Source organism: Lepisosteus oculatus, chromosome 16 (genome assembly GCF_040954835.1).
Source record: "Lepisosteus oculatus isolate fLepOcu1 chromosome 16, fLepOcu1.hap2, whole genome shotgun sequence".
NCBI classification, from domain to species: Eukaryota; Metazoa; Chordata; class Actinopteri; order Semionotiformes; family Lepisosteidae; genus Lepisosteus; species Lepisosteus oculatus.
In genome coordinates this window covers 15,419,058-15,443,024 of record NC_090711.1, presented here as the reverse complement: position 1 = coordinate 15,443,024, position 23,967 = coordinate 15,419,058, and the positions used below count along the sequence as shown (strand labels likewise).

At 41.5% G+C, this 23,967-nt stretch overlaps 1 protein-coding gene across 4 annotated transcripts in view; it reads left to right on the top strand.

Annotated features, from left to right (window-relative positions):
• The window catches only part of cbfa2t2 (CBFA2/RUNX1 partner transcriptional co-repressor 2), a 45,112-nt gene that overhangs the window by 13,204 nt on the left and 7,941 nt on the right, over positions 1 to 23,967 (top strand). For 3 of the 4 annotated variants that reach the window (XM_069179397.1, XM_006639427.3, XM_069179400.1), the window contains exons 2-7: positions 16,936 to 17,079; positions 18,111 to 18,352; positions 18,777 to 18,866; positions 20,344 to 20,525; positions 21,338 to 21,591; positions 23,325 to 23,410. In XM_069179397.1, the coding sequence (XP_069035498.1) occupies positions 16,936 to 17,079; positions 18,111 to 18,352; positions 18,777 to 18,866; positions 20,344 to 20,525; positions 21,338 to 21,591; positions 23,325 to 23,410 (998 nt within the window). Of the gene's footprint in view, positions 1 to 1,118; positions 1,505 to 16,935; positions 17,080 to 18,110; positions 18,353 to 18,776; positions 18,867 to 20,343; positions 20,526 to 21,337; positions 21,592 to 23,324; positions 23,411 to 23,967 lie in introns of those variants that run through there. The other variant, XM_069179398.1, reaches the window with a different exon arrangement.

The following is a 23,967-nucleotide window of genomic DNA, read 5'->3' as shown; positions in this document are numbered from 1 at the left end:
GCTCCACTCTGTTACACTTGTTTTCTTGGCCTACAGGACTGGGAAACCATTCAAGAGGCAATTAAAAAAGCACAGTGATTCCTGTTTCTTAGAAAAGAGCAAACAGTACCAGTAAATCACCTTAGTAATAATTCCAGGTGGTTTGTAGACACAAAATAAGATGAGCAGACAAGGATGAGATAAGGTGTCCGAAAGTTGTGATAGGTGGAGAGCTGGCTGTATTGAGGCCATGCAAAGGTTATCTGCTGGTACTGAACCAATTTGCTCTAATAAGAAACTGGGAGAATACAGTTCATGGTTTTATTGCTGTATGCATATCTGATACTGATGCAACTAGGAACAGAAAAAAAATGCTGTCTGTAAGAAACGAATAGTCATGGATATCTACATTATTTAAAATTTCATCTTGGCTAAATAATTGGATTGCAAAGAGCTTGATCTTAATTTAGAGAACTAGATTTGTGGAAATACTGTGCTGAGTCAGTGATTCTGAAGTACAATGTATTATTTCCAGTAAAATACAAAAGGTATTCGTTCACAACTATAAATCCCCCAGCCCTAGGAAAAGATAAAAAAAGATCTTATATTTTTTTAAATTTAAAAGCGTGCCTGCTTTTTGTAACCGTGAGCAGAAAAAAACAACTGAAAAACCCTTTTGTTTTCATGCATTGAAACAATGTGCTCCCTGCTGAACAAATCAGTGAGAATGGAATGATTTCTGCTAAAGAAACGTCTTTTCGGTTGTTTTTTTTGTGCATCATCAGGGTAGAGACAGGTTTACTGGAAATAACTCGACCACCACCTTGCAGAGTCCGAGAGCTAAAATCAAGCTAATCAAACCTATATATACACATGTATCCCGAAAAATATAAGACTTGTCTGTTGGGGGTGAGGAGGTGGTAGGGTGTTGACGAGGATCACAGTGGACTTGGCAGGGCTTTTGTTTTGCCTGTGTGTGCCAGAGCAATTAGTTATGATAATTATGAGGCCTTCGGTAAATACATTAAACAGATTAGCAGCAGATTGGCTGGGATCCATACGGGGGGTGTGGCCTAGGGGTGACATCAGCTTGGCAGGCAGCCCTTGGAAACAGAGGAAAGTGTCCGTGAGCTGGGGAGAGGGAGGGGGCAGTGCTGGCGTGGTGCAGAGAGGGAGAGCGAGAGAGAGCGAGAGCTGGTCTGCTTGGATAGCCTTTTCCATCTGGGACCCATCTGTGTTTCCTTGGATTTGGATAGGCAGCTGAGGCTGAGCTGGAGCTCACATATGTGGGAGAGGGTACGCATGCCTGACATATGAAGGTGTCAGGAGGAGGGAGAGAGGGAGGAAAAGAAAGCAACAAGAAAAGAGAGGATTACAGTAAAAAATAAAGACAGGCTGAGACACAGAGGAGGTGAGGAAGACCGTGTCTCTTCAAGGCCTTTTTTTAAATGATTTTGCTTTGCTGGACAGTTATTTCCCAGTCTTTCTGTCTCTGCTTCGTCACGATTTCTTCTTGACTGCTAAGGTAAGAGTCATCACTTGACAACAGGGCTGGGTGGTCAAGGAGCTGGGAAAGTAGAACAGAGCAGGGGTTTTATCTGCTACTTAATTTTTAGAATGCACTAGATGTCCAAGGCAAACTTTTGTTTTCTGTTCTATATTTGTTTCTCTTGTAGCATTCTTAAGAATGTCTCTTTATTAAAGCTAAAATTTTAGAATCAAGTACATCGTCATTGCTCTTTCCTTAAATCCAGAGCAAAGTTTCTTGCTCACTGTGCTCTGTGTAGCAGGCTAGGTATGTGGACTGAGGTGTACATTTCTTTTCAAGTGAAGGGCATAGTGAATGCAAAAGCTTTTGAATTCACACGCTGTGATTTAATGGACAAAAAATATAAGCATTTGTTTCTTGTCTGGCTGGTATCTGTGTGTGTCTCTTTTTAAGTTGATATGTGAGGAAGCTCTGAATCTAGCCTGTGTGGCCTTCCTGGTCTTTATTGAAGCCCTTGAAAGAGGCAGGGACAATGGTTTCAAATAAAACTTTGGACGTCTGTATGGGTTTAATGTTTTGGTGGTAAATTTGTCTTAAACATGAGCTACAGGGGTGAAGGGATTTTCCTAGGGTGCTGAAAAAGAGACAGGATTTGTCTCTTAATTGTTGCGGGGAAGCCTGGAGAAGCTCAGTTTACCCACTCTGGCTCTTGATGAGTAAGTCTGCAAAGTCGAAACTGCCTTCAGATAGAACAGGGTTTGTTAAAGTACATCTGTTGTGTGTCACAGTGACAGAAAGAGCAGAGTTGATTTGGGTTCTTTTGTTTTTTTTTAAAGCCCAAGCCACTGCTGTGTTTTCTCTCTTCACCACGTACTTGATAATCAAATCTTCATCCATAGCAGAATTCATTTTTGACAGCATCTGGTGAACAGGGCACAGCTGAACACATAGGCTCACTGAAGCACAGACCGCTCCTGTAGCAGTAAAGAATTTTAAGTTGCATATTTTGCTTTGTAAGTATCAGGCTGATTGATTTACATGTCTCCCTGCTGCTTAACCATTCATTATGATGCAGAGATTTTCCTGCATGTTCACACCGTCTTCAAAGTCAACGGCTGCCGGCTTTTTTTTTGTGACACTGCTGCAACAAATGTAACTGGCATGTTTCAAAATCCAGCAGCCCTTTTTGACATTTAAAAGCAAAATAAACAGTTACATTGCAGAAATCATACAGTTTCCTCGCATTTATATAGTGCTTTTCATCTCATTTGATCAAGTTTCACTTTACATACTGTATGTGGGGACCCACATCACTGCTACTACTGGGTGGCATGCAGGAAACAGAAGATCGAGTGGAGACATCAGAAATTGCTTCTCTAGTTGAATAAGTGATACAGTACCACACACCATGGAGCCACTTCTTTCTGAAGCATTATTTCAGCCCTAATGCAATGAATGTTTTGCTTACATCTGCATTATGTGTTTCTCGCAGGGTAACTTAATGTTACCAGTAGTTGACAAATGGCTTTCGACCTTTCAGAAGAAGTGTAGGAATTTCTAGCTGCTGAAAGCCCCTTCTGTATTCTGACAGAGGGGTTATGGGCAGTCGTTTCATGGACAAAAAATGCTGCATCTGCTTTGACCTGAACAGGAAATAGTGGATTAAGCCCAGTGAATGGAGATGTAATATCGGGCTTCGCGGCTGTCATTGCGTGATTTAGACCTGGGCTCCATCAAAATAATTTGCTCGAAAATAGCCATGTTATTGCGTGTGGGAGCCATGGTATTGAATGGCTCTTTTGTCCAGCTTGGGTCTATTGAGCTTGTCATTTGGACAGCAACAAGGCAGAATTGGTGGCTTGTCCTGTGTCTTTGTGAGATTCAGGAGTAGACCCTGAAGCCATGACTTGTGCCCTGAGAAGTGACCCGTGTCACTCTTTGTTGCTCAAAAAGGGTTAAGGAGAAACTAATTCCAAAAGGAAACAGAGGCATTACCTGTCAGGTGAATGGAGCTCTATGCCCTTCGCAGTACTTAACTGCAATAGCATATCCTTTTTTAGTCTCTGGTACTGGGGTGGAAGGTGTTTCATGTGAACTGGTTGGTAGCTTTTTGGGGGACAAGGTTGACCTGGATTGCAATATCTTTTTTGTTCCTTTTTTTGGTATGTTTGTCTTTTGTTCATCTCCAAAATTAAAAGTAGTTTTTCTTCCCTTAGTAAAAACGTCCTCTAGCAGGGCTAAAATCTGCTGTTTGATGAGGCGAGGCAGTGAAACAAGGTGCCTTTTGTGTGACTTGTGGGAGAATGCTCTGAAACAGATTCCAGAAAGCTGAAATTTGTCAGTTTGGCAGGGGAGAGAGACACACACAGACGGAATGGGTTCTTGTGTTGCACCTCTGCATGGCAGGACAGCAGTTTTCCTCAGTTAAATAATCTGTTATGTTCCGGCCCACAGGGATGATTGTTTGTTTTGGCCATGGACAGTTTTGAGTTTTCCGGACGCTCATAGCGGCACAGGTTGGACAGCCCAGACTGGGCAGAAATCCAGAGTAAGCACCACTTCTCCGGGTCATGAATCCTTTAACCTGTCACAAATTGTTTCACATTCTCCTTGGGACAAATAGAACTTCATGATTGATTAAATGGGAGAAACCTCTGAAAGAGACAGGCAGCAATCTGATCTGATTTTTTTTTACCACAGGGTTTGAATAATTACACATAGTAACACAATAACTGTCCCAACTTTAACATCACCCCCCCTACTGAGCAACAGACAGTGATAGTGGCTCCCTGCTGCTCTTTTGTTCTCTATTACTGCTGTCTTCCTTTGTTATCTGTATCCGTTCTTTTCGGGAATCACATGGGACAGCATTTCTGCAGCACAGGGCTTTTTATTCCTCACTGCACACGAGCAACTTCTCCATGTGGGATTGTGGATTTTTTTTGTGTGGGATAGCCACAGGGATGGACAGGAGAACATGGATAAGCATTTTCTCAAAGTACACACAGATAGCATCATGGAATTAAAGTAAACATTGAATAGTTTTAACAGTGCATATGCCCTCTTGTAGGCTGGAGACTGGACATGAAATTCCTGCTCTTAGGCTATAGTTCTGAAATTTGCTTACCAAACTGAGATTCTTTCAATGGAGGTCTACAACACCAAACCTTTAACCTGTGTGAAAAATTGTGTGTCAATTAAACAAGAGTGCAGTGTCGATTGACATTGTGTGAAGATAATACTGTGATATTTGTAAAAAACATTTGATGGTGTAGCAAGGATCCTACATGTACTTGTATGAACAGCACATTCTTAGCAGATTTAAAAAAATAGGTTTCCAAGAATAAAACTGAAAAAAGTACCATGATGCTTCTCTTAAATTTTACTTTTAAAATGAAGTATGAACATATGAGATGTGAACCGATATCATCATCTTTGATAAAGTTTGCTGCTGTGACATACAAATACAGCACTGTACAAATTCCAAATTTCCTGATAAGGAGTTTGTGCTAAAAGAATTCTGCCATGGAATGTTAACATTTGACAATGTTTTTTTTTTAAAGTTTGTGGGAAGCTCAGCTGTCTATAGAACAGGTTAACGAACTTGCCAAAGCTAATAGTTACAGATGTAAAATGGCTTGGTACATGACAAACCTATACTGTAATATCCTAAGTTCTTTTTTTTCCAATAAGTGATTTTTAGATGGATGCACCATTAATTACTTTGACACTTATAATGACAAAGTTAGCCATAGATAATGAAGCCAAAAGTACAACTACAGAAGCTGAATAACAACATTGTAAAGAGTTTTGAAATTCCTCTATGTCTGCTAAAATGCATTATTTCTAAAGTCCCATAGACTCACATTAAATTTAAAACATTTTTCCCAGAGTACTTCAGAAAAAGAGATAATTTCAAGGCCATAGCCAGAGCCACTTCAAGACATTCTGTCTTGTTATAGCAAGACCACTCTTAATATCTAGTGTACAGATATTTCAGTTGTAAATATGAATACAAACACCCAAATATTAAATTCGAGATTCACCTTGCCTAATACCAGTGAAGGTAAATGTATATTCGGAAAAACTATAATTATACTTAAATATGATACAAATTATACAAATAACTTATAGATTTCCAACACTTATAGCTGCATAGTTGCTACAAAATTGTAAATTGTAGATTATATTATAACATTTCAGCCTAATTTATTGTCTTTTTTATATGTGTTATTATTGCATTTTACACAAATAAAATGCAGGGATGCATAATATCCATATTAAAATGACACTACACAACTTGTAAATTGTTGGTACAGTGTTTCAACTGAGAGCAGTTTATGAAAGGAAAATCTAAAATTTCCAGTCCCCTTTCCTCATCTCTCCCAAATCTTCCTTAGCAAGAAAGAGTAAAATTAAAGGAAAGAGAGACAGACACATGAAAAGAAAAGAGCATTGCAAAATACTAATTATACTTAACAGCCTCTAGGAATGATTTACTGTTTTTCTCACAGGCTGTTTAAGTATTCCAGCAAATGTTGACCGTAGGTATAGTGAGCAGCACATTTTAGCTGGGTTGGATCTCTTATCAAGCCATTAGAGTAGAGAGATGTTTAAAACACACAGGCTTGGGCACAGGATAAGTGCATTAGCACATTTCTGAAATGTAAGTTAGACAGCATGTATGACCCTTATGTTGTTTTAGTGTCTGAACTGCAATCTATGTTAGGTAGTGTAGCTTGCCTGCATTCTGAGGGAATCGTCTCGGTAATCTAAAGAGGTGAAAGTAAAAAATGTAAAATAGTACTGCTGTGTTACTTGTAACCTTGCTTATCATTAATTTTGTACGTCTGTTACATAATATTAATCCACTCATATTGCCTTTGTCTAATGGTGTTGGATTAAAACTGTCACTTAAACAGCACTATGTGTTTCAATCCTTTGATTTTACTTTTTTTCATGATTAAAGAGCAGCGTAAGAATAAAAAGAGATTGGAATGAAATTGGCACGTCTCTTGTTTAACATTTTCAATTAGTGATGTGAAATCATGCTGCTGTTTAAGTTTCTGTGCAAGGTGGAGGAAACAATAAACCATTTTTGTAGACTTTGCTTGTTTGCAGAATTGGTCTAGACCCATTTCTTTCCAAGCAAGAGAGAATCCGGCTCTTGGCTGGAACTTCTGTAACGTTCCTAATGTGCATGAAAGAAATCCATCAATTAGCTGTGAGAGGTGAAGAGGGTCTTGAGAGTCTGTAACAAAGCTCTGAGCAGTTAATATAATGACTGGATAATATAATGCTTCCCAAAGCAGTCATCAGGAAAGGGGCTGTATGGAGCCCATTTATGTTGTCTGTGTGTTAATGACCTTAACGATGTCACCCTCCCTGCCAGGCTCTCTCGTTACTGCTTGCCCTCCTCGCTTTCTTGTTTGATGCTTCCCTTATAGAAAAATCACCAGGTTAAGATTACTGCACCCCCCTTCCCTCAGAATTTCAATCATCTTCTCCTCTTCACTCCTTAAGAACTTTCTACCTTCTACCTTCATGGCTTTCATGGCTCTCATCCTGAATTGTACCTGTGCTTGGGCAGCACAACGTGCAAAGTTTTACCAAACTATTCCAGAGACTGCATTATAGTTTATTGGCATCTCAGACACCTGGCTGGTCAGATTCCCTGTGACTATAAGGACTGCATGAAAACTAAACTCCACAAAGGGCTTTTGAGTTTGGAATCGGCCAGAACAGAAGAGAGGTATGCATGCACACACACGATTCTGTTTCTGCAGCCAAACCTGCAGTGCGTGTAGACTCCCTGGTCATGAGCGGTCATGAACAGAGTGTAATATTTACGAGTCTGGCATGCCACTTACACTTTTCCTGAGCTATAGATCGTTGAAGATCTCTGGCCAAACTCTTTTTCCTCTTTGTCGGTAATTCATTTTCCATTTGGGTGCATATATTACAGGTAATTTTGTTTTTTGCAGTTTTAGTATTTCATTTCCTTTTAAAACATTTTTGGTAGAATATGTTTTCAAGACTAAGAGGCTTAATAGTTAGGAATTGGTAGTCATCACATAAGGCCAGTTAGAAAACCTCTTAAATACAGACTTTTAGCTTAAGAAATGGCTACCAAAGGGAGAAAAAAAATGCCATTTTATAAGAAGGTACCTTATTTATCTTGGGAATAGGCCGAACTTAGTCTGTTCAGGCCCTAGGCTAAGCTAATCTACTGAGCCAAGATAAATGCACACTGTATTTGAAGGTCTAATAGTTTGAGCTGATGAAACAAAGTCAAAACAACTGTGTTTTTTTTTTTGCTGTCTGTCTGGACAGCTCTTACACCATCTAATTTATTCTCCCCGTTGACACACGTTCTGCCTGAACAGCACACTGGGGTGGTTTGTTCTGTTGGTCATGAACTGAAACATTGCATTATTGCTTTGGCCTGTATTCAGTGGTGCATAGATTTGTTGGGGGTTACTTATACTAGGGAGCAAGAGAGGAGTGGCTCCCTTAAGTAATCACTGAGCCTGGCTCTCCTTGATGGTGCTTTTCAGACCACACGTGGAAGCAGACTTAAGATGACTGTGAACCTGGACCATATTATAGAATTACTGCACACCAAAAATATTTTTACAGAAATATTTTCTAACAGGTCCTTGCTATGGGTTCTCAGTGTGTGCAGGGGTAGTTTATAAATTGATTAACTGAAAGTGTTTCTTTCCATGATGGAATTCTGGTGGTGAACAACCTCCAGATAAACCCATTCAACATCCACAAAGGCAATGACAGAGCCAACCAAGTGGACTTGGGAATAAAATATGAAACGTGAACCAGAGGGCACAGGTGGAAACTACCTGATACGAGAGACAGACTTCCCATTCTGACTAGTGGGACATACTAGTGTGTGTAAAGACTATTGCTTTACCCAAAGGGTTGTAGGAGCATGAAGCAAGCTATGCAGCCATGTTGTTAAAGCCAATACTCTGGCTTTTTAAAGAAACAGATGGATACAATCCTTCCATCAATGAGATACTAACTAGTAAACGGAGTAAATGGGCAGAATGGCCTCCTCTTGCTTCTAACCATTTTGTGTTGTTATGCTATGCTCAGATAAAACTGGAGGAGTTTTAAACTCCAGCTGGGGAGACCAGTGGGGCCATTGCTGGAGGAACTTCTAACACAGAGAAATCAGAGAGCCTATGGGATAGTTGTAAGCTGTCATTGGAACAATGTTTGCTGGCCAAATAAGAACTAATTTTGCACAAGGTCAGTGCCAGACTCTGTAGAGCTGTTTAATGTAAAACTAAAGGTGTCTGAAGGCTTTTGTTTGATTCCCTTTGTTTAGAATGAGCCTCCCAGTCATAGAAAAAACATTGTTTGCTGCAGTGAATAAATCTATTATCCTGTACAGAGAGCCATGAATAATCAGCCCAAACGAGGTGCTGATCAAAAGCAGTTTATTTGTACTGCGCGCACAAGACACCTTTTCTTTTTGACTGACAGCTCTTGTAAATGTTTGAAAGGTTAATTTCCTTTTCTCTATTTATCTAAATAAGGCATTCTGCTGTGGCTGCAAAGATGAGGAAGGGGCTCTCTTTTGTCAGAAAATGGGAAAACATGCATTTTTTCATAAGCTGAGTGACTAGGTCTGGCGTGGGGGTGGTGGACTCAAACCTGTTGCTATGCTGTAATGAAAAAGAGTGGTTTTGCCGGGAGTGGGGGTGGGGCAGTGCAGTCTGGGAACAGATGTGTGCTACATTGTCATCGCGTGTGGACAGGCAGGGACCAGGTGCAGTCATTGTTTCCGCCAGAGTCCGTTCTCTCTATCTCATTGTGAGTCTCGTGGCTTCTGGACTGCCCCCCTCTTCCACCCTTCCCCCTCCCCTCTCCTCTCTTTCTCCCGCAAACACATTGTCTCTCCCCTGGATAAGAATCTGAAGCCTTCTGTCCCCTTTTCTCTGTCACAGGTGACTGTTGGAGGCCCCAGCTGGCTGGCTCTTGCCCGATTAGATCCATATGGTAGAGAGGACAGACAGAGTGGGGGCTGGGGTGTATCGGCAGCACTGCAATTAAAGAGCTGATAGCTTAACCCTTTCGCCTCTTTGGTCATGGACCATAATATTCCACTGTTTTTGTTTTCTTTTGGATTTATCGTATTATCATATTATTTCCTTCCTTCCAGACACTAACGAGGCTACAAACTGTTGAGGCATAACTATAGGACTGTTCTTTCTTTTGCTTTTGCTAGTATTTTGTTCTGCTATTTCTTTGGAATTATAGGTAATGCACATCCTGACCAAGGGAAATGTTTAGAAACATGAGGTCTTTTCAGTGGTTGCAATTTAGAAAGGGGTCTACCGTTTCAAGTTAACTCAGCAGTTAAGAGACTTTTAGAATGAAAATGAAATCAGATTTCGACAAGCCACTTTAAAGTGAAAAGGATATTCATGAGAAAGCAATAAATTTGAAAATCAGTTACTTTGGAATCTGGGAAAAAGCTTGTTTTTTTAGCCATATTCTGATATTCAAAACACATTGAGCGTTATTCATTCTTGAATGTCATGGGGTGGACTTGGAGAGGTCTTTAGTTTATGAAGTCAAGCAACAGACTTGGCAGGAGATCTCCTCTGCACTCATGCAAGAGACAAGAGAAGACTCTGGGTCTCTGTTACCTGTTCAGCAGTCTGAGAAAGCAAAGCTGTGTTGAAGTGTCCCTCGTACTTCACCTTTGGAGCGTATTACTGCAGTATAGGAGGAGGTGACAAAGCTGACAGGAGACAGAATTCTTGACTGACTGCCAAGCAGATCTGAGGTAGTATCGATCTAAAACTGCAGATAAAGATGACTCATTTTTTGGCATACTCTCTTTTTGCTTTGTTTTCTATTTTTCCTACATTTATTTCTACCCGTTCTTAATGTTTTACATACGTCTGAGTTGTCCCTACAGCATAAACAGTCATTCAAGCCATAATTTGATTTTGATTGGCTTTCCATTACAAAACAAATGCACGCTACATTGGATAAGCACAGAATGTTTAGCCCTTTATAACACCCAGATATCTCACAAAACATTTAATCAAAATCCTTTTACAGGGTAAGGCTCATGTAAGTTAAATCTATATCACCCTTAACGTGAACAAAGGAACAAACAAAGGGACATTGCTAATATCCACTAGGTCAGAGCTGCTGAGCTGAATCATAATGAGCAAACCTGAAGAAGGCTCCACGGCTGAAACGTGTTCTTTCTTCTCTTTTCAGCATGGAATAAACCTATTACTTGTTCCTTTGCAGACTATGCATGCTGATGCAGCTACCAACCTGAATCATAGTGATATGAGGTTTTGGGTTAGTATGTGAAGGCTCAGTCCACACTAGAGAACTACAGAATTCAGCACAGACCACTGCATTGTACCATTCATTTCTAAATGGTCTTAAACTGTGTCAGCAGAAGCTAAAATCTCTTGATACAGAATTTAACCAGCGGTTCACAGTACTGGACCAGGGTGGCATTATGACAATATGAGACATAATATTGTCTTCCTTTTTGCTGGTATCACTTTTATATAAGCTGTTTTTTAATTCCAAAACTAATTTCTTCTCTTTCACTGAGGTGCAAATACTTGTTTCCCTGACTAGGAGGGGCTTAAGTTGTGGCACAGTATCTCACAATGTTGAAAGCCACAGTCCAGTCTAAGGTGTTCTGTTTTGAAATGCAGTGTCAATGCTGTGGGGCCTGGTCAGCAGCACCAGTGTTAGAGGAGCTGAAACTCTCCAGTCTGTTTGTTCCACAGATATCTTGCTAGGTTATTTCTCAAGTGATACATTCATACTAGTACTTCTTTCGCTGTGGATGTAAATAAAACTGATACGTAATAATGAGTTCTTTTTAGAAGACTTATTTATTCAAAGCAAAATACAGAGACTAGGGAGTTTTGCACCAAAGCCAGCAGTCATTGGAAGCAGAAAGAGTAGGTGATTCTGGGTGACGCAGGATAAGCCGGTGGCACGTTCAGGGCTTGAACCTCTGCAGCCAGTCTCTCACATTAATACCTCCTCCACAGTGGTACAGCTCTTTCGGTGAGAGACGCTTCCGCCATGTGTGGAATAGTGACACAGCTCCTTGTTTTTTCGTGGGTTTCCGAGGTGAAAACTGTTTAGTTACCCAGGTTATTTTGGTTCACGGCTACTTTTCCTTGCCTCTTACCTGTCCTTCTCGATCTGGCTTTTTGCATTTTACCTGTGTCTCCCCAGCTGTGGGTTTGCATGCTTGTTAGACAAAGAGATTGGAAGCACCTGGATCCCTGCAGATTTTCCCCAGGGGCTGCCTGTGTTAAACACAAACAGGACTTGAGAAAATACTCCTCTAGACGTACTGTACATACAATATGTGGGAATCTGGTTTCCACACACACTATGTGAATAAACTGCTTCAGTTTTGGTCACTATGTTACAAAAAATCGTATTGCTGCTCGATTACAGAAATGAGCAACCAGATACATTACTTCACTCAAAGATGTTTTCTACCCTGATGGGCAAAAAGACTGAATCTTTTTAGTATTGAATAGAAGAGACCTGGTTCAAATATTCAAATCTTCAGTAAGGCTTTGACAAACACAGTCCAATGTACTTATTCAGATTTCACAATGAAACAAGAACCAGAGGACACAAGTAGAAACTGTGGGATAGCATATTTAAAACTGAAAACAGGAGACACTTCTTTACACCAAGGATTGTGGGAGTATGGAATTCTATATTCTGTCTTCTGTCAAAGAAACAGCTAGATTTTTATAACCCTCTTTATGTTCATTTTGAGTTAATAGGAGATAAAGTCAGATAAAGATAAAATTAGGAGATCGTTTGCATTAAAATTGGAAAAAATAAGATTTACACTTCTGTCCTAAATAAATGAAGAATTTGCTAAATTGTACATCCACCACCTCTTGGTATATTATCTAAATCTGAAATATATATCCAATTGGATTTGTCCCACTCTGGAACAAATACTGACTAGTACAGACTCCAGAAGTTTATGGCATATTTCTATCCAAAGTATTGGTATTAAATATTTTATACATGTATTGACATGTTCTACATTTTGTTTTTCATTTCTTATTTGTATGTGGAAGCAGTAGTTCCACACTGTAAAGTGGAAAGAAAAAAAAACAATGTTTCAGCTTTGAAGCTTCTTCAGGTGTGTGGAAAGAGTAATAATAATAATAATAATAATAATAATAATAACCCTAGATTAAGGATAATGTCTTTTGGCATCAAGGCTCCCAGACCTCTGTGAAAAGATGTGGATTGAGAGCCCCGGACCTCTGTGAAAGGACACGGACTGAAAGGTCTGTGTGACAATGAACATGGGAGGTGAAATGGGGATCTATCAGATCTGCTTTGGCCTCCTTACCCTCGCTGTGGCCTGCTTTCTCCCACATCTCCCCACATCTGAAGGTTCTACAGCCAAAACCTTGATTTTCTTTTTTGCCTACTTTTCAGCGTAGAATTAGCATCTGTTTGTCCCTTTGTAGATTGCACAATGTTGCAGCTCCCCACTGGCGTATTTGTAAATGTATGTTCCATCATTTAATTTGCTGAAACTGATATTTAGGCTGTTTAAACATCTGAGGCACCCCATTACTTTTTGAGTCTGTTGTAAGCTAAGTTCACTGAGTCTGCTTATTGAGATAACTGGAAACATATGAAGGCTCTTCCTTTGGTAACGCCAGATGGAAGGAGTTTAATGGTCCACCTGTTTTTGTTTTTGGTGATACAAAATATAGCAAAAATGTAACTTTCTCCAGTAACATACAGGTATCTGTCTTCAATTACCCTATTCTATGAGGGGGAAATTACAAGTGATATTGATGGACTCTGAGGTCTTTGACTTCCACAGAAAGCTACCCTTCCTGTTCTTAGAGCTGGTAGGACTCTTAATGTCCCCTTTATCAAATTTATGGCACACTAAATATTCCCAAATGCTGAAACTGTTTGCTGAGGGTGGAGGAGGTAAGCTTTGGATAAGTAGAAATAAAGCTGTGATCTCATTTTAAACAATAGAAATCTATCCTCCTGCAATTATCATGGTGTGCTGTGTTTATCAATTGGCCAATCTGGCCGGTAGTGTGCATTGCATTGTGAATGCTCTATTCTGTTTGTTTTTGCTTCTAAGAGAGCAGGTTTTCTCCTTTTCAATTGAAAACAGGTGGCACACAGACTAGCTAGTCAAATAGAGTACTCTGGATCAATATTTATCCAAGGTGGCCCCACAGTAAGATCCTTCTCACTCAGCTGACAGCAGGTTGCGTGGTCTGTCTCCTCTCTCTAAATATAGTCAGTGGGCATTTGTGTTTCCATGTCCTGGTTTGTGTAGGTCTTTCACGCTCAGTGGGCTCTGGATCAGCGCAGCACAACGCACAGGGAATCTTCTGGCAGATGCTCATTTTGTTTTCCCCTTCCTGTTTTCCATTGAAGACACTACAGTGTTAATATGGCTTATTAGCCAGAGACTGAACTGTTCTATTGTGGAATAAAGGGATGCATATATGGAGTGTTTGTCATCACTTACTGACCCAGGATTTTTAAATTAGTTCCTAGTTTTGCCCAGACCGGTGTCTTGTAGTTTTCACTGTTAGCCTGTGACATTTTCAGTTCTATGAATGCAAGTGGTCATGGATCGCAGCTCTGCAGATAAAACAGATTTGTAGCCAGCAGAAGGCAATTTTGTAAGGTGACAAACGTTGATTTCACCAGCTAAGAGAGAAAATGTCGTGTCATTTAATGGGTCTTTTGGACCAAGTGTTCTGTAGAACTCTGTACAGCAGTTGGAGCGTCGCTGTGGAAGCACAAAGACCAGACTTCCTGCTGCTGCTCCCCAGCCCTGTCGAGATGGAAAGCAGGTGGAGTGATCAGAGGAAAGCCTCTGGCTGCAGTGCAGAAGGCTCTGCATTACCACAGAAAAGGGCCGGAGCCAGGAATTGCAAACGAGCTGAGGCGCAGATGGAAGACCCGGAAAGCTGTCAGAATGTACCTCATGTGACAGCGGAGCGCAGCAGTGCGAGCGCGAGAGTTCAGCTTGTCCAGGGCTCCTCGCTGCCTCATGTGCGCGGTGCAGAACTGGGCAGCCCCCTCCCAAGGAGAGAAGGGCCAAGACAGCCTGAGGTGAAGCGGCAGCCATTCTCTGCTGAGCCGGAACTAATGCAGACCCCCTGTGGCTGAACACAGGGTCAAGGTGACTTTGTGGTCGGATACTGTTCCTGCCTAACTGGCCTTAGAAATACAAGTTTTTCTTGTTTGTGCTTGTTTAACACATTCTGCTACAGCACACTGTGTGAATGAACGGCTAGAGGCTGACTTCACAGAAAAAGTCAAGATGTGTTCTTCAGCAAGAACTTCACTTACCTCTTAGCTTAGCACTTAGCTTAGCTTCACTTAGGTCTGACATGTATATGTTAACTTCCTGGTAATGATGAATATTTTAATATCTGTTATTTGAATTAATTAATTTAATCTATAAACATAAGGGTTATTTTAGGCTGCTTTTTTGTTCTCTTTTATAGCATAGTGTTTTCTGCTCCTTGCCACAGCTTTGAGTTGAAGAATTTTAAAGCTTGTAAGTGAAAGTCTTGGTAGGTAGAGTAAATCCTTCAGCACACTCTTTAAGGAATAGAGATGTAGATCTAATTTGCAGCAGGTTTTACAAGCAGGTAACAAATACAGTTCATTGCTACAGGGTTCAGTGGGATAGCACATGATACAGAAGTTGATATTTACTTATTGGAAGCTGAATTCTCCAGTTAGACTTCTGGCCTTGCAGAATTCCCAGCTGCCTGTGGGGAGTGAGGTTATGAAACAGGAAATACCTGTGAGCAACCATGTTTGAAAACAGGTGGCACAGAGCTCTCTTTTACATGGAGCTACACATGTAAAAGATTGTGGGGAACCTTATTAAGCTTAGGATAACACAAGGAGGTCCTTTGTGAAACTGGGCAGTAAGGTGTTACAGGGAATACAACCTGAGACCGCATGATCTGTTTAATTGCAGAATTACTCAGACAGGTCTTTGGGAGGAAGATATATCTGGGGAGAAGAACTGTCTCGATGAAAAGCATTTGATTAGGAGCTGCAAAAAAAAAAACCTGCAAAAGGGTGAAGACTTCCTTTTGCTTCTTGTTTTTCATCCCGTTTCGTCATAGTGATGAATCTAAAATTTAGAGTCTTGCAGCTGTTCTTCAGCTCAAAGTGTCAGTCACCTCAGCCAGGCATTGATACCCCTCCCCTCCTGTGCCATGCAGCTCAGCTGAAGATCATGCTTTTACTATATAACTTGGGAGGTTTTTTCACTATGTGTCTAATTATTAAGTGTACCGAGCACATAATATGAGTGTCCTACACCTCACCTAGGTGGGGGCTGCACTTCAACAGTGAATGATGTGGGTCCCCTCCTATACGTAAAGCACTCTGAGATCCTTTGAGAAGAAAAGTCCTACATGGATGCAAATTATTATTCTAATAACTGGCCAGGTGTTTCTTTTCTATATATTACAGCACTGTGACCAGCTGGCATTGCTCTAGATAGGAGACACCAGTCTTCAGGAGCTTTCAGTTTCTCATGGGCAATAAAAGACTAATCCTGTTAAAGTTTTTTTTGTTTTCCTTTCCAGCATTGGTGTTCATGTCTGAGCCAGTGTGTTCTGGGATTACATATTAAACCCTCAATAGTTCTGAGGTCCTGTTGGTAACCGTGAAATACAGAAATCTTCCTCCCTAATTCTCAATAGCAGAACATTATTCTCATCACAATGAGCTTTTTCATTAGCACTTCACCAATAAATCGCATTGCAGCTCAAGGGCTGGATGACATCTGGCTAATTCAGAGAACAAGCTTTGTTTAAAAAACAGAGGTTTTGTTCATATTTTTTGAGGGAAGGCTTAAAATTATATTCTGGAAATGTCAGAGAATCAGTCACTTATATGAATGTCACACAGATTTCTTGTGGCTGAGCCCTGTGTGAGTCCTGTCCTCAAGAGGATTTCTGACTAAGTCTTTTTCAGGATTTAGGCCCAATTATCCATCTTGATGTGATTAAAAGTCCCCTGTTTTTCCTGAAGCTACTATTGTACTCAGATAGTACTCAGGTGTTACTGTGTTTTATCTCTAGTCAGAGTAAAAGTGCGTTCACCTTCCTGACAAAGGTGTCTGTATATGGAAGTGTTTCCAGCATCTAGTGTATGGCCAAGAGGCCAGTCTTAGTATTGAACTTTGTGTTAATGACCAAACTTAAATTTACCATTACTTCAAACCTCTTTTTTTTTTAAGACATGAACCTCTCTGAGGTACTGATTCTAACTAACTGGCTGGTGCTGTTTTAGTTGTGGATCTGAAGTTGACAGCACCCTGTGTTCTGGTTGCTGTAGTTTCCTGTCCACAGACAGTTTTTTAAAGGTCCCTTTCATCCTCTTTTCAGACAGTGGAGAGAAGAAGCCCCCTGCCATGCCCGGCTCCCCTGTGGAGGTCAAGATTCACTCTAGGTCCGCTCCCTCTGCCATGCCACCCCTGCCACCGGTCAACCCCAGCGGGCCCCGGCCAGCCTCCTTCTCCTCCACCACACGTGAGTCGTCTGTTATCAGCCTGCAGTTCCCTCCTGTTTGTAATGCCAGTGGTTATAACTGTATAGAGCTGCTGTTTTGTTTTATCTAAGGCCTTTGAGTACTTTTCTGCTTCAGCTGAGGTCATTTAGGTTTACCCTCCTGAAACCCTGTGAATGAGCACGGAGGCACATTCTTCAGCACTGACACATCTGTCGGAAGAAATGTTTTCTAAATGCCCCTGGTAACATTGGGAAAACACTCAGATCCTCACAAAGTGAATATGGAGCATGGAAAATCCTCCTTTTTCGATCAAGTCATATTTATCCTGGAAGGTAAATTTATCTATGATGGACAATACACATTGTTTTGAAGGCAAGTTCCCATTTCTACATAGCAGGTGTACTGTGTAAGACAAGGAACAATTCACAAGGTGGAGGGTTTCTGTTACATTACAGCACTCTGGTGATGAATATTCCCCAAAGTGAACTTGTAGGTGTAGTTATTGCTATACCTATATATATATATTCCAGGATCAAAGTTTAAGAAAGTCTTCTCATGGACAGTATGAAATGAAATGGTGTCTTCTTAAAAAATTAAAAGTGACCCCAAATTTTGTTTTATTATTATTGTCAGTTAATATTAGCTGGTCCTGAGTTCAGTTAAAGCTTGGGGCACCTCCTAGGTGGAGTTTGCATGTTCCACCTGTGGCCGCGTGGGTTTTCTCTGGGTTTTCTGGCCTCCTCTCTCTCACCATAGTCACACTGTCTAGGATAATTTGGCATTTGGCATGTATTTGACATACATTGTTCCCCATCTGTGTGCACTGTGATGCGCATCCCATCCAGCTGCATCCTGCCTTGTGCCCATTATCTGCCAGGTTAGGCTCTGGCTCACTGTGATCCTGTATTGAAATAAGCTGTTATTGAAAATGGGTCAATGAGAGTCAGTGGGAGATCCTCTCAAGTACTGACATGCAAAAGAGTGTAAATGTGTCCTCGCTGGACACTCCCAGGCCTCCCATGTCATGCGCCTTTCTACCCATGTGTGCTAGTGACCAATGGGATCAGCCACTCTCCGCCCACTCTGAACGGCGTGCCCTCCCCGCCTCAGCGCTTCAGCAACGGGCCCTCGTCCTCCTCTTCCTCCTCTCTGGCCAATCAGCAGCTCCCAGCCACGTGTGGAGCCCGGCAGCTCAGCAAGCTGAAACGCTTCTTGACCACGCTGCAGCAGTTTGGTAACGACATCTCCCCCGAAATCGGAGAAAGTGTCCGCAGCCTGGTGCTTGCTCTGGTGGTGAGTGTGGCCGCTGTTCAGACTGTAATGATGAAGCATGTATATATCCGGTGCCTTTGTTATTTGACTTCGATTCAACAAAAATACTTTAGAAATTTAAAAGTACAATTTAACGCATAAAGTTTCATAATTTACTAAAGGGAACATGAGAGTTTATGTAGTGGATGAAACAATACAATATAATCCAACACAGTACAGGATTTGTGTCTGTGGACAACAGCAGTGCAGTAGCCCGTAATGGCACAGTCACAATTCATTTGAGGCTGGAGTACATCTGTTTTCTTATTGTTCTCATGATGTAATTTTTAGTCATGGGGGGGGTCTGCAAAGTTTCTCATTCATCATATGGGTTGTAAATTAAGGTGATGTCAGGTGGTGTTTAATTTTTAACCATTTTGTTGCCTGTGGGATAATTCCTCTGCAGAATTCCACGGTCACAATTGAAGAATTCCACTCCAGGCTCCAAGAGGCGACAAACTTCCCCCTGCGGCCGTTCGTGATTCCTTTTTTAAAGGTACCTCCTCGATCACTTGGAGAACCTCTTGCATCATATCCAAAGACCCAAAACTTCCTGTCCCTGTGTGACTCACAAGGCTGTGTGGCACTTCTGAATTTAGCAAGTGTGCCCTGCAGGATTAAGCATTTGTCAGTTTATAATAAGCTTGTTGAAAGTTAAATTGTGTGGAAAATTCTTCTTTAAAGGTGAACCAGATTGTTATGGGGTATCAGTTTCACTGTTCCTGCTATTTTTTCTCCAAATGCAATACACTGTGCCTCGCCTGTATGTTGTAAAGCATTTATTTCATTAAAGGCCTATTACACCAAGTTCAACAATAGCAATAATAATGATTTTTCACTTGCAATAACTCATCTTATAAAATATGTCTCATTGCAATAATAGTTCTGGAAAAAAGGATCCCAAATATGGATATGGTCTTAACAATAGCTTAACATTTTAAGGATGACATAGGAATGACCTTGAATTTGTGAGATGCTTCTGTGATTTAAAATTTCAAAGATGTTTACTCTGTATAGCCAATGAAGGGGTAAACTGAAAAACAGGAACATTCTTTCTGGGGCTTTACACCACTGTTTGCATCATGAAAATCCCCCTGTCTTTCAATTTACTTAGATAATAAATATTTTTTGCAGTCATGAAAGGCCTCTTCATGTCAGAGGTGTGTTCTTTTTTTTTAAAAATTCAGTAATTAAAAAGTAATTTTCAAACAAAAAGATATAGTTATAATCCACTTGGTCAAGGAGCGAACAAAGGCAGAGGTCAAAAGATACTCTTCACCTCTTTCTGTCCATTATTTATTCTGAGTCTGAAGCAAGGTTTTCCCTCAGCGGTTCGGTTGGAGTGCTCGGAAGTGTGAAACATGACTATAAAACATTTTTTTTCCTTTTATAAGCTCAGAGCACCATATGGGCTCCATATCGCATTAATGCAGGCATTCGGCTCTGAGGGCGCCTTAAATCTTGTTTCCGCCTGCGGAAGACGGCTAAATGACAGACAACATATGCGCGGAGGCCTAAACCGGAGTATGAGGAAGTGGGTGTAATTATGCACACCAGGGCCTGGTTCTCATTACCCCAGGAGGGCCCGTATCCACGTGCCTGGCCCTGCTGTACATCAAAATTCTGGACAAAACAATCCATCTATACGTCATATAATGAATTGAAGGTTTTTTTCCTTTTCTATGTGCTTTCAAACTTTTTGTTCAGGGAAGACATAAAAAATACAATTGACTTTTTCTTTGACCTTTACACCTTCTTTCCAATGTTTCCATCTCCAAGATCAAAAGATTAAATTAGAAATGATTCAAGACCCTGGCAGCACATCAATTTGTCATGTTGTTCATGTGATTGAAGCTGTGGTATCCTCAATGCAGTGCCATTTACTGGTGCCTCGAGGAAGACAGCTCGCATGTTTTCCTCACCGTCACTCTCCTGCTCTTCAGCGCATCACCTGCTGTGTTTGCCCCCCGCAGGCTAACCTGCCCTTGCTGCAGAGGGAGCTCTTGCATTGCGCTCGTGCCGCCAAGCAGACGCCAGCCCAGTACCTCTCCCAGCACGAGCACCTCCTGCTGAGCACAACCCTGGCGTCGCCGCCCGACTCCTCCGAGCTGCTGCTGGAGACCAGCGAGAGCGGCAAGAGGCACAGCCCTGACAGGTGAGCCTGCAGCGCACCTTCCCTCACTCCACGCTCCGCATCTCAGCTGCTGCTTGTCAGACTCCCGCAGTGCTTAGAGAAGTGCTTCTGTGAGTCACGTCCTTTTTATTACTTTCCTAAGTAATCCAAACTCATTGCGTTTAGTAATACAGATGTTTTGTGAGGCTGTTGTTGGTCAGTGTGACCTACTGGCTTTCTCGGCTTGTCTGACGCTTGATTCAACCTCCAACGTAAGAAAGTAGCTAAATATTGAAGAGTGAGCAGTAGCCAGCAAGCTGTTTCTAAAGCTTGTCATGCATATAGCAAACATTTGACCCTCTCAGGTCAACAGACTGGATATCTGAACCATAGTTAGCAGGCTGTTCTATATAGAGGAGACCTGATTCAAGTATTTAAAATCCTCAGAATCCATTAACATTGACAGAGTTAACCCACTGGACTTCCTCAGAACCAATAACAACACACAGACCAAAGTATTAAATTTGAAAATAAGGAATTGCTGCTTTATGCAGTGGCTGTGGGGTCTGGAAAAGGTCGACTCTGTTATGTAGCAGTTAGGGCTCTGGAATCCTGTTCAGAGGCCTGTGGGTTCAAATCCTTTGTGGCTTCAGACACGGCAAACAAAGGATTGTGGGATATATAAAACAAGCAGGCTGTGTTGTTGAAGCCAATAACTTAATTTCTTTCCAGAAGTGACTTTTTCAGATTTGTGCTAGCAATCCAATGAGCTAGGATCGCTAGGAATGGCCTCCCCTTTTCTGTCATTTTTTCAGCTCTTATACATGTATGTGCACGTGTGTTTGCTCTGACAGGGGCAAGGAGAACGGCTTTCATGAGCGAGCCCCCGCCCCCCTGGAGCCTCCAGCCAAACGCATCTGCACAATCAGCCCCGCCCCTCGCCACAGCCCCTCCCTGCCGCTGCCCCTCCCTCTCAACGGACAGCTGCACCCCACCCCTCCGCCCCTGCAACACTATGCTCTGGAGGACATTACCGTGCCACATCTATACCGGGAGCCACAGCGCCTCCTGGAGCTCAGGGACCTGAAGGACAGGCCCCGCCACCTGGGTAAGAGCTCGGCATAACTTTCAAGAAGGATCTAGTGTGGTGTAAGTTGTCCACTTCAGCAGTTCTGTTTTTTCACTGTAAGACACATGCGACCTGTAGTAACAAACTCTTCAATATGAAATCCGGTGCCAAAGAATCAAGTTGGTTAGAAACACTGAAAACAAACATTCTAGATTTTTTTTTGCCAGATTAGTTCTTTTGCCAAGCAGAGATATTTTGCTCAACTTGTGCCCTCTAGTGTTTCAACAGAACATCTGAAGTTCTCTTAGGTTTATCCTTAAATCTTTCTGTGAACACAAACGGCCTCAGGGGTTATTTTGGAAAGGGCTGTGGTAAAATTGCAAATTACAGGCCGTTCGCGTTCTGAAAGTGCCAGAGAAGATTATTCAAGAGCTGTGTAGATTATTAAACTGTGGAGAAGCACATGCCCATAATGTCAGTTGGACATTTGTTCAACTTTATAATCAAAACCACTTTCCTGTGGCAGAGTTGCATGTTTGCAAGCTCAAAGCTATGATGAACGCAAGGGATCTGCTCTTGCTCCGGGTGTTGTTTTTTATGCGAGGCTTCTTTTGGTGTGGGGTGTCAGATCCAGTTATGAGCCCAGGCTGTTTAGAAGTGGCTCACATAGCTCAGCCGGAATGGCTCCCTGAATGCTCTGGGCCTCCGAGGGCTCTTTCAAAGTTGGAAGGGAATGTTGACAGCTGAGTTCCAGATGTTCATCGTCCAGCACGCTCTGCGCTGCCGTCAGTGTCTGCTTTTCATCAGGCGCGCTGTTCTCAGAGCTGCGCCGTGTGTGGGGGCTCCTGATTGAGATGCGTTACGCCGTGAGGGGCATTCCACAGCACACTGCCACCAGTGTGGCAGGGCAACACTGCCAGGGTTTGTTCTTGAAGGCTGGGATCCAGATTTACAGTTCTACTAAGTGGTTTAGTTTAGAGCTGTTCCAAATAAAAAAATATGCACATAGGCAGTGAAAATTACAATCAGTACTGCTTTTCGAAATGAAATCATTTCGAAAAGCAAAAATCAAATCAGGAAGCCCAATTTCAGAATGAAAATATGCATTAATATACAGTATATACACACGTATATCAAAGCAATTGCAAAGAAGGTGTTTGTTTTGTCTATTTCGGTAGCCTCAGTAGAGTGCAGTCATGTCAACACTGTGCTCTGGTTTAAGGAATAAAATCCTAAAAGAGTAGAATCTAAAAGAATATTCCATGCCTGACTGCTCGACACTAATGAGCCCCCACCGGGGTGTAGCCAGTCTGTAGCTGGCAACTGCTTGTACTGTTTTTAGACTTGAGGAAAAAGACAAAAGAAAAACCTTGTATAAGCTCAGGTTTTTAAAAAAGTATTTAATTATTTCAGTTTGTCTTTTTATAGTAATACAGACAGCAATATGTATGTGTACATATTACAATTATACAGCAATCTTTAGATATTTAGTTCACACAACTGAAACATAGAACCTTCTTTAAGGTAAAAAATAAATTTAGGCAAATTTTGCTTCTAATGCCCCCACACCTCCGACATAATCAATTAGACTGCTTTTAACCAATTCTGGCCACAGTTTTAGTTAATTATTTATGATTGAATTGAGTTTGTATTCGTGATAAAAGGGCAAGACAAAGCCGGGTACATTTTGTTTGTGTTGCATTGATTTCAGTAACAACCAGCCTCTGAAGGGAACTATTTTGTCTGATTATTTTTTCTGTATTTGCTGTCAGGCGCCAATGGGGGCTACCGTGAGGAGCCAGTGGACCACAGGCTAACGGACAGAGAGTGGGCAGACGAGTGGCGGCACTTGGATCATGTAAGACCTGAACTGTTGAACTGTTGACCCAGGGCAAGATGGACCATGCAGCACAACACATAAATAAAACTCTTAATGAACATTGTTTTTGTTGTAAAGACAGTTTTCAATATTCCCACATCTTTCCTGCTTGGTATATTTGTTTTCAGTGTGCACCTTGAAAGACGAAAAAGTTAATGCCATAAGTCACGCATGGAATTTCTGTGTATGGCGCAATGGTGTGTGTTTAGGTTTAGTGGTCTATTCTTCATAAATGTCAGAGGTTTTAAACTGCAGCATTAGCTGTCAGCAGAAGGAAGATTAGCCCTTTAAAAAAGACAGAATAGGACATTCAGTGACTTCAAATGTGCCCTCTTCATTTTCAGATTGATCTGGCCTCATCTAATGCTGCATAATTCATAGCCAGATGGAATGAAAATATTAGCTGTCTTTGGCACTGTACAGTTCATCTCAAGGCTCAGCAGCTCTAGTACAGAGGAGCCTGCTTAGATCACAGCACTGTTTTAATAGCCCTTCAGAAAACACCCACTGGGATGTTAAAAGGCATTGGTTCTGTC